Here is a 12,696-nt window from a genome sequence, read left to right as displayed (position 1 = left end):
GGAGTGGATCTTTCCATCTGTAACCATCCATACTACCATTTAAGAAGCTCAAGTATAATCAAACTGAATCCAGCTGACTCTTTGGGCACCAGGAAAAATATACAACCAGTCCATGCTGGGGAGGGGGGGGGGGGGCTGGAACTGGGCCCAACATTCTCTGAACTGATTGATGGCAGAGAGAAGAAAGGCATACCTCGCCTATTCCTGAAGAAGATGGGAAAAAAGGAAATGTTTTGGAGGTCTGAAAGAAAACTGTAAATGGTACACGTCTGCTATGATGCATCTCACCCAGAGGTCGTGAACCGACTGTCCTTAAAGAACCTGAGCCTTCCTCCCAAAGGAATGGTGTAATGCCTCTCTCTCTGGGGTCTGCCCAGAAAGCCTTGTTCCCCTGAAGAGCAAGGAAATCTGGAACCATAACCACGGAACTGCTATGGAAGGTATTGTTAAAAGGACAAAAGTCTTTTGGAAGCTGGTCTCCGTTGCGGCATCCCGTGCTTGGTCCCTGTAGTTTTCTCCAATAGGGACTCAAGCTTTTCACCCAACAGGGATTTGCCCTTAAAGGGGATACTAAAGCAGTCTGCTCTTAGAGTCATTATCTATTGGCCCACGCTTTTAGCCAAAAGGCTCACCCAGCAGCTACAGAGTGCAGAGGCACTCGCCATCATTCTGGTCGATTTCACATAGAACCACAGCCAGCTTAACAGCAGGGAGATTCACGTCCTTAGGTAGCGATTTGATCTGAGAAAGCTACGCCTTCACTGTCCTGGACGCCGAGATTTAACCCTTCATTCTAGGGCAATTCCATTCCTGCTCTTTCTTCCAGATGCATAGCAGAATCCATAGCGGAGATAAGGCTATCCCATCGTCTTCACCGGAAAGAGAAAAGAACTGTCTGCCCAGACTTTGCCTTCCTCAGAAGAAACCTCCCCCACATTGGGCTAATCAAACTCGGGAGACCGAAATCTGGGATTGCTGGCGAACCAGGAGTGGGATTCCCTGTAAGCAAGTAGGTACCTCCACCAAACTACTCTTCCTCCTGCCAGGACACTAGCGGTCAACCCCTTCAGCACCAGACAGAGCAAACTTTTAGAGAAAAGGAGGATGCCGCTGCACCAGAGCTGCATAGTTGGTATGGCTAGCTGTAGCTTAGCTTATTCAGCACATGTAATAAATCATTGTCCAGTACAGCAGCCCATGCCAAGCAGCAGACAGCCCCAATGTTGAGGAGAAAACAGGACTGAGTTTTATTGAAAACACCTGTATTTTAACAGTATAAGGGTAATTAAATACAATCGTCAAAGCAAACCACACATAGCTCTCCATCAGGCCCTCCTTTGTACATGGCTCAATATTGGCATTCAGCCCAGTAGAGCACTGCGTATGCGTAGTCCTCAACAGAGGGGGGGCTCAGTAGTTCTCAGGAGCAGACATGCTAAGTCAGAGATGCAACAGCACCTCACTGTACAGAAAACAGCATCAGCATACACCAGGAACATAATACAACAGCATCCTGCTCACCCTGTTGCATAAATAACCAGCATCCAAGTTCCAGGCCGCAACAGCGGCAAAATTGCTCAATAAAATAAAAATAAAATGTATGAAAAGGATTCTGCTGGTTCTGATAGAAATGGGTTATAACACACAGTCCTGTCAGGGTGCCCATGCGGACCCCTGCCCACCTACAATGGGCATGTGAGTTTAAGAACTAGACCACGGAGCAATGAAAGAAGCCTGGTCTGATGAATCACGTTTTCTTTTACATCACGTGGATGGCCGGGTGCGTCCCTTATCTAAAGAACACATGGCACCAGGATGCAATATGGGAAGATCACAAGCCAGCGGAGGCAGTGCGATGCTTTGGGCAATGTTCTGCTCACGTGGAAAAATTACCACCTACATAAGCATTGCTGCAGACCATGTACACTGTGAGTTCAAGAGGTTGACTTGGCCTCCAAATTCCCCAGATCTCAATCCAATTGAGCATCTGAGGGATGTGCTGGACAAACAAGTCCAATCCATAGAACTAATGTCTTAGCGCCAGATACCACAGCACACTTTTCAAAGGGATCTAGTGCTGAAACAACGAATCGATAAAATCGATAATAATCGATAACGGAAATCGTTGTCGACGATTTCCGTTATCGATTAATCGAGTGATCAATTCGTTGTTGGAGCACTCGGCTCCTTTTACTTACCTCCGCGAGCGTTCCCCGCTTCTGCTACACGCTCTGCAGTCTCCGCCTTCTAGCTACGTGACGGATGTGACGCGTTCCGGAGGTAAGTATTCTTCATGTCTATGTGCACAGATCGCACAGAGCCACTCGCACAGAGCGGTTCGCTCTGTGCGAGTGGCTCCATTCGCACAGAGCGGTTCGCTCTGTGCGAGTGGCTCCATTCGCACAGAGCGGTTCGCTCTGTGCGAGTGGCTCCATTCGCACAGAGCGGTTCGCTCTGTGCGAGTGGCTCCATTCGCACAGAGCGGTTCGCTCTGTGCGAGTGGCTCCATTCGCACAGAGCGGTTCGCGGGGGTGGGGGTCCACGGTGGGGTGGGGGTGGGGTTTCAGGGGATGCAGGGTGTGAGTGTGGGTGCAGGGCAGAGTGGGGGTGGGGGTGCAGGGCAGAGTGGGGGTGGGGGGTGCAGGGCAGGAGACTGGGTGCAGGGCAGAGTGGGGGTGGGGATGCAGGGTGTGAGTGTGGGTGCAGGGCAGAGTGGGAGACTGGGTGCAGGGCAGGGTGTGAGTGTGGGTGCAGGGCAGAGTGGGTGCAGGGCAGAGTGTGAGTGTGGGGGCAGGGCTGGGTGCAGGGCAGAGTTGGAGACTGGGTGCAGGGGCACAGTGCAAAGTGCTGGGTGCAAAGTGCCAGTGCTGGGTACAAAGTGCCAGGGCTGGCTGCAAAGTGCCAGGGCTGGGTGCAAAGTGCTGGTGCAAAGTGCTGAGTGCTGTGTACAAAGTGCTTGCTGGGTGCAAAGTGCCAGGGCTGGGGCAAAGTGCTGGGTGCAAAGTGCCAGGGCTGGGGCAAAGTGCTGGGTGCAAAGTGCCAGGGCTGGGGCAAAGTGCTGGGTGCAAAGTGCTGGGTGCAAAGTGCTGGGTGCAAAGTGCTGAGTGCTGGGTGCAAAGTGCCAGGGCTGGGGCAAAGTGCTGGGTGCAAAGTGCTGGGTGCAAAGTGCTGGGTGCAAAGTGCTGGGTGCAAAGTGCCAGGGCTGGGGCAAAGTTTCTTGAACAGTAATAGTCCACCTCTTTTCAGAATGTTTGGGGTTATTTTGTTTCATAAATATTGTGTTTGGGTTCTTGTACTTTGAAAATATTGTTTTTTATTACATCATAACAAAATAAGAATGTTAATGTAAATTTTAAGTTGTTTTTTAACATCCAGTTCATTAAATTATTTTAAATAAACGAAAAATTTGCATATTGTTTTTTTTTATCCGATTAATCGATTAATCGAAAAAATAATCGGCCAACTAATCGATTATTAAAATAATCGTTAGTTGCAGCCCTAAAGGGATCAATGCTGTTTTGGCGGCTAAAGGGGGACCTACACCCTATTAGGCAGGTGGTCATAATGTTATGGCTGATCGGTGTATCTATTACATGCATACACGCTATATAATCATTAATTGGCACCCTGAATCGTACTTGGCTCAGAAAGAGAAATATACTGAAGAGGATAGCATTGAACAACATATTTCCTGCAGACTTTACCAGTCTATCTTCCCGAGAGGCTCCAACACAGATATTAAATTTGTACAGGAAAAATGGGAACCTAGACTATGTTATAATAATAAAAAAAAGCACACTGGCCATAACCTAGATAGCTAGAACTATGAACCGGCAAGCCACCTCGCCCATATCAAAGTATAGTTTCCAACATCCTCAAAAGTGCTACATAAATTGTTGGCACTATAGAAATACACAGATAGAGTAGTAATAATAAAAAAAAAAACAGTCGGGGGCCTTACTCGGTTCCCTTTCCTAAGCACTTCATCTCTTATAGTAGTAAGAACTATACTTGCTTTATTGTTTGCCTCACTGAAGCTACCACATTTTACTGCTTTCTTTTCCCATTGCTTATACTACTTTCTATGACAGTCATACAGAAAACTAAACAGCTGTTGGCATGGCATATAAAACTGATAAACTGCCCCCCTCATAAACCATACTTCAAATGCCCTACAAAATAAGAAAAACAAAGTTGCTTTCACGTTGTCAGGCTCCCTATGACTACTAACCCAGGTGTGTGTTTCTGAAAAGGTGGCACCTACTATAATGTTGGAATTCAGTGTTTGCCATAATTTTCCATAACTATATATCTTATTAATTATTGTTTTATATAGCGCCATCAAATTCCATAGCGCTGTACAATGGGTAAACGGGACATAAGTAGTATGTAACATAAATTGACTTAGAGACAACAGGTGATGTGGGCCTCAAACGAGCTTACAATCTATAGAGTTAATTTGAATAGATGCTCGACCTTTATGTTATTCACAGACCTGAGCTAATAGACAAAAGTACTATAACTCTTGTATTTTGTTCTTGATAGCTTTGTTGGAAAATCAGCCATTTTAGTTACACTCGATAATACTGTGTAGATAACCTATTTTAGCTACAAGGAAATTGAAATCCAGGAAAAAGCAAGAGTGTGTACATAAATTACACAATAAAAAAAATAAAGTTAAAAAAAAAAAAGTACTACCATTTGTTTTAAAAACCCTGCGTGTATAATCCTTAACGCTCTATCAAGGTGTCAGTCTGCATCAGCGTTTGCTACGTTATGTTAAAATATACCCCTTAGTCTCAGCAACACAAAGGATTGGGACTCGGGCGCCATATTGAATAACTGCTGTTGGTTCTCTAGTCATCATCAACCCAGGAACAAAATAGTGTGTTCATAAACAGGCACTTCCGGGAGTTAAGTACTCTGAAACGTGCACTGTGAGTTTTATTTCTTACACAAACACATTCTATATAAACACACACACACAGAGCATTTATTAACAAAGACAGTTACAGTATAAATATATACATATTTTAAAGATACTGACAGTATGAATTTATATATATATAAAATCACTTACCTGTGGTGGCCTGACTTTACATATGCCGCTTTGCTCTGCAATCGGTCTAATCTTATTGATAAATGCATAGGGGTCAGCAAATTCCTCCCGAGTTGGCTCAAATACCGGGCATTCCGGTGGAGGGACAAACTCCATTTCCTCCGATGAGCCACCCCCGTTAAATAGATTTTAACAGGATCCTATACAGATATTAAAACAATGAAATAGACCCCGAAATGTCAGGTACAAACAGCTAAACGAAACAAACCAACTGCCTCATAGAATCTATATGGTGAGAAAAGCATGTTCATCCGCGAGATTCGGCGAAGGGGGGGGGTGTTGCTGTCAAGCAAAAAAATAGTTCTGGTGTACTGTCGGGTCACGTCTAAAAGACCCTCGCCCATACGATTAAGCATATGATTACATAAATTTACATAGGTCACAATTGCAAAAAAATAGAAACGCTTCTTCGTTATGTAGCGTAAATACAATGTTCGCTTTATTTACGCACAAAATTAGTAAAAAGCATGTTCCAATATCTTGTCAACGTTCGTGCATGCTCGTTGTAGTTAACGCATTCGATACTTAAGCATTAATCACTTTCTGTTATATGAGAGACAAATGCTAATCATTTAAATAGATGTTGGCTATATCTGTGTTACACTTAATTACGACCACTAACTAATGAACAATTTCTTTACCTTCTCCTCGCGTCCTCGTGTTTACATAGGCGGAAGGATCTAAACACAGATGCCAACCACACCATTGTTGGGACTTCTTTTTTAAAGAGCCTTATACCGAATCTGGATAGGCAGATGGCTTATTAAACGTCACTGGTTTGCGTGTGTTAAGCTGAGGCATCTGGGATTTCATTGTCCACAAGCAGTCTAAGGTCACATGGGCTATGTTAAGGTCACGTGGTTTATGTTGCGCCTATAAAGGCAAAGACCGTGTGTTTCATTAATCGCTATGCTTTTAAAAACAATATTTTACTATTCGTAATGCAATTATGCAACCTATTTTTCTTGGTAGATAAATTAAGGAAACACTTGTTTATCGGCGTGGACTGGTGTTGGCTTGAAAGCACCTTTTCTACTCAGGCACCATGCTGGATATGTAGACTACAGACGGAATGTGTTGGTGTCACTGTCAAGATTACAAGCCAGATGGGTCACTATAAAGAGCTCTTAAGTTACCTGTTCATTAACAGAAATGTACAAAGAACAACAGTTTTACTGCAGTTATTTTTGTAAGGAAGTACAAATGCAATAAAGCTAAAGTGCATTGAAGTACAACTGTAGGTTTGCACTATAATGACGTAAAAGTGCAGTAAATGTGCAGTAGGACTGCAGTAAAAGTGCAGTATTGCAGCTTTTTCATGTCCAAAAAACTGCAGTAATTTTTCGTACTGCCTTTACACACACTTGCCCATAAACACACATATACACTGGCTTTACACACACATATACACATACACTGCCTTTACACACACACATATACACATACATTGCCCTTACACACACCTGCCCATAAACACACATATATACTGCCCTTACACACACATATACACGTACACTGCCCTTACACACACACATATACACGTACACTGCCCTTAAAGAAAAATATAGACACGTAAACTGCCCTTACATACACATATACACGGACACTGCCCTTGCAAACATTTTTAGATGAAAAAGTTCAATTTTATTCAGTGGAACAAAACAGTGATCACATTATTCTTCACAATATTCTTGTAGGAAACTTTTATTTCTTTATTCATGTAAACTATTTTATTTAATAAAAGCTATGATTGAGAAATTTTTGTTTTTTATTTGCCAACCTGCCCCCCAGTTATGCACATCTGCCCCCAGAAATGCCTTATACCCCCTATATGCAACTCTGCCTCCCTGATATGGGGCATTTCTGGAGGCAGAGTGGCATATAAGAGGGGTTAAAGGGCATTTCTTGAGGCAGAGTGGCATATAGGGGGTTAAAAGGCATATCATGGGCCACTCTGCCTCCAGAAAAGCCTTATGCCCCCATATAAACCCTCCCCGACTTACCACTGCTTCTGACTCCCTGGTGTCTGGTGGGGACAGCAGGGGGAGGATGGTGTTCATGAAATTAAAGGGGCTAGCGTGCACGCACCACCGCCCAATGGCCGTTCCTCAGCACTTCGTCCCACGTCTTAAAAGGGGTGTGATGAAGAGCTGAGGCACGGCCATTGGGCGGCGCGGTGTGTGCACGCCAGCTCCTTTAATTTCATTAGACGCCCGGAAGAGGCTTTCAATCCCGCTCCCAACATTCAAAACAGCCGCTGAGAAAGAAAAGCAGTTTTCGCCTCTTTTTTTTAAATTTTATTTTATACACTGGAACCAACCTCCTACCCCCTCAAAAAAATTGAACAGGAAAATAAAATGAATCAAGAGGCGCAAGGAATTTTAAAATATTAAATAGGTGTAAATGACAAGTACAGGGGACAAGCCACAAACAGGCCTGGAGAGTTCAGCCCCAATCTAATAACACCAGAAAATAACTCAACACAATAACAAAAATGGGTTTCAAGAGGGTAAAAGGCTACAAAGATCCTTTTTCCATTTTATTACCATTATATTTATAGTTACACAATAGTTAAAGAAACACTGTAGGAACCATAACCACTTCAACATAGTTAAGTGGTTATGTTGATGGGAGTCTGTGGGTGCCAGGATCCACTTCACTACTAAGTGGTTTGCTCACCATTTAGCAGAGAAGCTTGGTCCCTGGCGGCATGTCCTCTAATGATGATGTGAGGGAGACTGAGCTTCCACCTGTCGACATACCAGTTCATACCAGTGATTAGAACAGTGATTGACTGAGAGCACTCAGTTGACACTCTTAGCCTCCCACTGCCTGCTACTCCTGTTTTGGTGTAAAGCCGCATAGTAATTTACAGAATTTAAGTTTATTACAGGGCGGGGAAAACGGTCACGAGGTAACTGCCTGAAGCACCTTACGCCCGAAGTCAGCATCAGAGGAGGAGAAGATGTCTAGCCGGTAATGCTTGATAAACGTGTGAAAGGAAGACCAAGTAGCTGCTTTGCATATTTCTTCTGGAGATGCCGAAGACCTTTCCGCCCAGGATGTAGCCATAGCTCTGGTGGAGTGAGCAGTAACGTGGGATGAAAGAACCTGACCGCTGAGAGAGTAGGTTAAGCGAATAGTGTCGGAAAGCCATCGAGATATCGTGTGCTTGGAGGCCGCATTGCCTGTGGATCTACCAAAATAATTAACAAACAATTGATCCATAGAGTGGAAAAAAGCAGTGCGGTCTCTATTAATTCGTAGAGCTCTGCGGACGTCTAAAGTGTGCCAGAGTGATTCTTCCAGAGTTGAAGGAGATGGGAAGAAAGAGGGTAAAATTAATGGCTGATTGAAAAAGAAGGTTTAACATACAGGACGACTTTATCTTGGTGGAAAATAGTAAATTCTGGAGCCGCGGAAAGAGCCTGAATTTCACTGACCCTCCTCGCTTAGGTAATGGCTACCAAAAAAGCCGTCTTGAGGGATAAAAATATTAGAGATACCTCTTCCAAAGGTTCGAATGGTTCAGAGCAGAGTGTTTGGAGGACCAATGACAAATCCCAGGAGGGAAAATGCGAACGTCTGGGAGGCTGTTGAATGATGGCAGCCTTAAAGAAATGCCTGACGAGAACTTGGGACGCCAATTCAGACAGGAGAAAATGACTCAGGGCTGAAACCTGTCCCTTAAGCGTCGAGACTGTGAGACCCGCTGAAAAACCTTCCTGCAAAAAGTCCAGAACAGAACTTGTGGGGGGAGAAGAGAAATCCAAACCTTTGGAGACACACCAGTGGAGAAATTTATTCCAGACTCGAAGATAAATAGTGGACGTAGATCTTCTTACTGAACCCAGGAGGATCTCTGACATAGAATTGGAAATGCCTCTGCTCCGGAGGATCATCCTTGCAGCAGCCAGGCCGTCAATCTGAACTGCAGAAGAACATCCCTGGACAGGTTCTTGTTTTCCAGAAGATGGGAGGAAACTGGCAGCTCCCATACTGAAATCGCCATACTGAGCAGCTCCGAAAACCAACTTCGATTCGGCCAATAAGGGAGAATAGCTAAAACCCTGGCTCTATCTACCCGAATCTTTAGGAGGATCCGAGGAATCATGGCTACTGGAGGAAACACATAAGCCATCTTGAAAGACCAAACCACTGACATTCCGTCTAGCAGAGGAGGATTGTCCTGCCTGTAAAGGGAGGCGAAAACTGGTAATTTCCTGTTTTGTCTGGTCGCCATAAGGTCTATATCTTTGAACTAGGAGAGAAAAAATGCTCTTGTCCAGGGACCAGTTTGCTTGGGAGGAACGAGATCTGCTGAGATCGTCTGCCAGACTGTTGTCTACTCCTTTGATATGTGTCGCTGCTAAATCCTCCAGGTTTCTTTGGGCCCAGCGCATGAGATGGTCTGAAAGGTCCTGTAGTCTTGGAATTCGGGTGCCACCCTGTCTGTTTATATATGAGACTGTGGTGGCATTGTCGGACTGGATTCTCACAGCTTTCCCCCGTAATCTTGGACTGAAGGTCTTGAGTGCCAGGAACACAGCTTTCAGTTCCCGAAAGTTTGATGATTGGGCTTGATCGATTAAGGACCAGCTGCCCTTACTGCAGATGTCGAGTAGATGAGCTCCCCAGCCTACCTTGGAGGCATCCGTGGTGAGGGTGACCCAATGACGTGGTAGAAAAGATGGGTGAGGCGCCCCTTCGCTTTCCACCAATTCAGCCGGAGTAAAACCTCCCTGGACACCGTGAAGGTCTGCAAGACGTTTCTGCCCTCTTATCCATAGGATCCTTAAGACCAGCCACTTCACTAATGGGAATGGTCGTACGTTTGGAAAGCTGGGCTATCTGGACGTCTGCTTTAGGGATATCTTCCCACTTTTCATCGCCTTGAAGGTAAAAAAGCTGCTTAGAGTGCTTTGATATAAAGGCTCTTTTGCCTGGATTATTCCACTCTCTATACATGAGATTCTGCATGTGAGATAACATAGGCAACCCTTTAGGGTGCGCCGACAGGTCTGAATCCTGAAAAAGCCGTGAGACTTCCTTAACAAATTTACGCAGCTCCTGTGGAGGAAAATTGGTCTCATCCTCTGACTCTTCGCTAGATGAAGCCGAATAGGATGAGCTAGAAACCTCTCCAGAGGATAAATCAGAATGAGGGGATGATACCCTCTTACGTTTGTGGGATTTAAGTTTAACGGGTTCCACAGGTGTAGCTGCTGCTGCCTTAAACGTTTCAAACGTTTGTGCCAGGTTGTCCTGGAACCAACCTAAAAAAGACTGCATGTCTTTTTGTTTTTCTTTTGCCAAACTCTCAGCGGAGCAGGCATTGCAAAATTTCTTCTTACAACCATCCGGCAACGGAGTGGCACATTCAGTCCACGATAAATGTTTAGTTTTAACCACAGCCTTTTTTGGAGCAGGTGTAAAAGATTTCTCTTTATCCGGCTTATCTGGTGAAACCGGACCAGACATCTAATATAAAACACAAAAAAAAAAAAAAAAAATACAGGGCAGAGGATTTGAAGGGATAAGATTAACCAAATCCTACCTTACAACTCCTCAATCCGTGTGGGGGGCTGGTGACACGGAAATTCCAGTGTTGACAAGCTCCTCTGCTGTCAGACTGGGCAGCACAGCTGAACAAGAGAAACTGAATCACGCATGCTCAATAGCGTGTCAGTACTCTTGGTGGAACGCAGCGCCCTCTGGCGTGCGTTCCACCGCTGTGCGCATGCTCCAAATCCTGCCGGCATAAGAGCGTGGCGTCTAAACGGCTCCGTAACGTCCGTTGATACGGACGTTACTCCTCGCTCTGCTCACCACCCGGGGAGCAATCGGAGGGAACCCCCGGACACAACCCGTGTGCCCCACCAACGAAAAAAGAAAAAAGGAACAAGGTCCGTCCCTGACAAGGGACAAGGAAGAAACTGGAGGTATTGAGGTTGCCGGGGCTCTTATAGGGAGGAGTAGGAGGGGTTAGGAGGTATCTTAACCTCTTCGGTTCTAGGTCCTTGTCCCTAGGAAGAGCGACACCCCGTGGTACTGACACTATACGGCAGGAAAAAAATGTACTACCATAAAGTAGTAAAATTAGTGCATGGAAAGGGTTAAAGTACCATCATTTCAAATACCTTGTGGTGGCTAGTTTTCAAAAATATATGGTTTGTTGGGGTAAATTGTATTGGCCGGCTTCAAAGACACCTGAAATAGGATATTGACAAATCAAAATTCCAATTTGAAGAATGCACACCTCTCAAAAAGGGCCTTTTAGTCCCTGAACAACATAACAAACCCATGCATGTGGGGTATCACTGCACTCAGGAGATGTTGCGAAACACATATTGGGGTGTTTGGCAGTGACATATACCAGGAGCGGTGAATTTATACCTGCAGTACAACATGTGTGAAAAAAATAAACACATTTTTAATACCATAAAGTTTGACAAAGGCTGATGGTAGATGGTGATATGATGAAAATTATGGTATCTAAAGAAAGCCCTGTTTGTCCTGAAAAAAACAATATATAATGTGTGTGGGTGCACGAAACTGTCTCGTCATTAAGGGGTTAAAGTACATCAAAGTGAGTGCATCAATTCACCACAGAGCCCCATATCAATAAAATTTTCATGTATGTAAGGAGTGTATGAATGTATCACAGAGCTCAATAGTAATAAAATTCACAGTAATATACAGTGTATGAACATATCACAGAGCTCCTCAGAGATAGAACTCACGTTAAAGTACATCAAAGTGAGTGCATCATTTCATCACAGAGCTCCACAGCAATACAACTCAGTATTGTGGTGCAGAGTGCATCACAGAGCTCTACTACTGTAAAAGTGACTGTGTGTGAAGTTATGTGGAATGGCTGTGTATTGCTTGGCTGATTGTGATGTGTTCGGCTGTGTGTGCAGTCTACTGGTTACACGTTATCATATCTAATCTCTTCTGGTCTCTCACAGATTGCAATCACTGCAGAATAGGCTCCAAGAGTTTGTAATCTAACTCAAGTGTCACGTCTACCACAAGCCAGAGCACTCACCGCGGAAGTTCTTCTCCAGGAGGAGTGCGCAGAGACGCAACCCCCAGGTATTCGATGATCCCAACAGTGAGGAGGCCCCGGAGTAGGTAGATATGGAGAGGTAGATAGTCTCTGGGTACAGCTGGAGAGATCTCCACCAAAGTAGTGTAGGAGGAGGGCAAAACAAACGCAGAGTCAGGCGAGCCAGGGGTCATACACAGGACGGGTAGTCAGCCAGAAGGTGGGTCAGATCCGAAGCGGGTAGTCAGACGATCCAGGTCATACACAGGACGGGTAGTCAGCCAGAAGGTGGGTCAGATCCAAAGCGGGTAGTCAGACGATCCAGGTCATACACGTAGAGGAACAAACACAGCCAAATCGTAGAGCAGAGGGTAGTCAGGACAAGCCAAAGGGTCAGATAACTCATAGAACGCACAGCAACAATAACCAGCAAAAGACCACACCAGGGTACCGGTAACAGGGCTTCCGGATTTTTAAATTTGGCGCCAGTAGACACCACGCCCCCAACGCTGACGTCACACGCGCC

General features: G+C 45.0%; 1 protein-coding gene across 2 annotated transcripts in view; it reads right to left on the bottom strand.

The window, feature by feature from the left end:
- The window catches only part of KDM5B (lysine demethylase 5B), a 72,559-nt gene extending 66,716 nt beyond the window's left edge, over positions 1-5,843 (bottom strand). The window contains exons 1-2 of one of the 2 annotated variants that reach the window (XM_053454238.1): positions 5,761-5,843; positions 5,081-5,259 (exon numbers count right to left, since the gene is read on the bottom strand). In XM_053454238.1, the coding sequence (XP_053310213.1) occupies positions 5,081-5,215 (135 nt within the window). In that variant the 5' untranslated portion in view covers positions 5,216-5,259; positions 5,761-5,843. Of the gene's footprint in view, positions 1-5,080; positions 5,355-5,760 lie in introns of those variants that run through there. The other variant, XM_053454237.1, reaches the window with a different exon arrangement.
- Between the last annotated feature and the right edge of the window lie 6,853 nt (positions 5,844-12,696).

The sequence above is a fragment of the Spea bombifrons genome, chromosome 2, assembly GCF_027358695.1.
Source record: "Spea bombifrons isolate aSpeBom1 chromosome 2, aSpeBom1.2.pri, whole genome shotgun sequence".
Taxonomy (NCBI): Eukaryota; Metazoa; Chordata; class Amphibia; order Anura; family Pelobatidae; genus Spea; species Spea bombifrons.
Note: the sequence above shows the minus strand (reverse complement) of the source record. Positions and strands in the feature narration are given on the sequence as shown.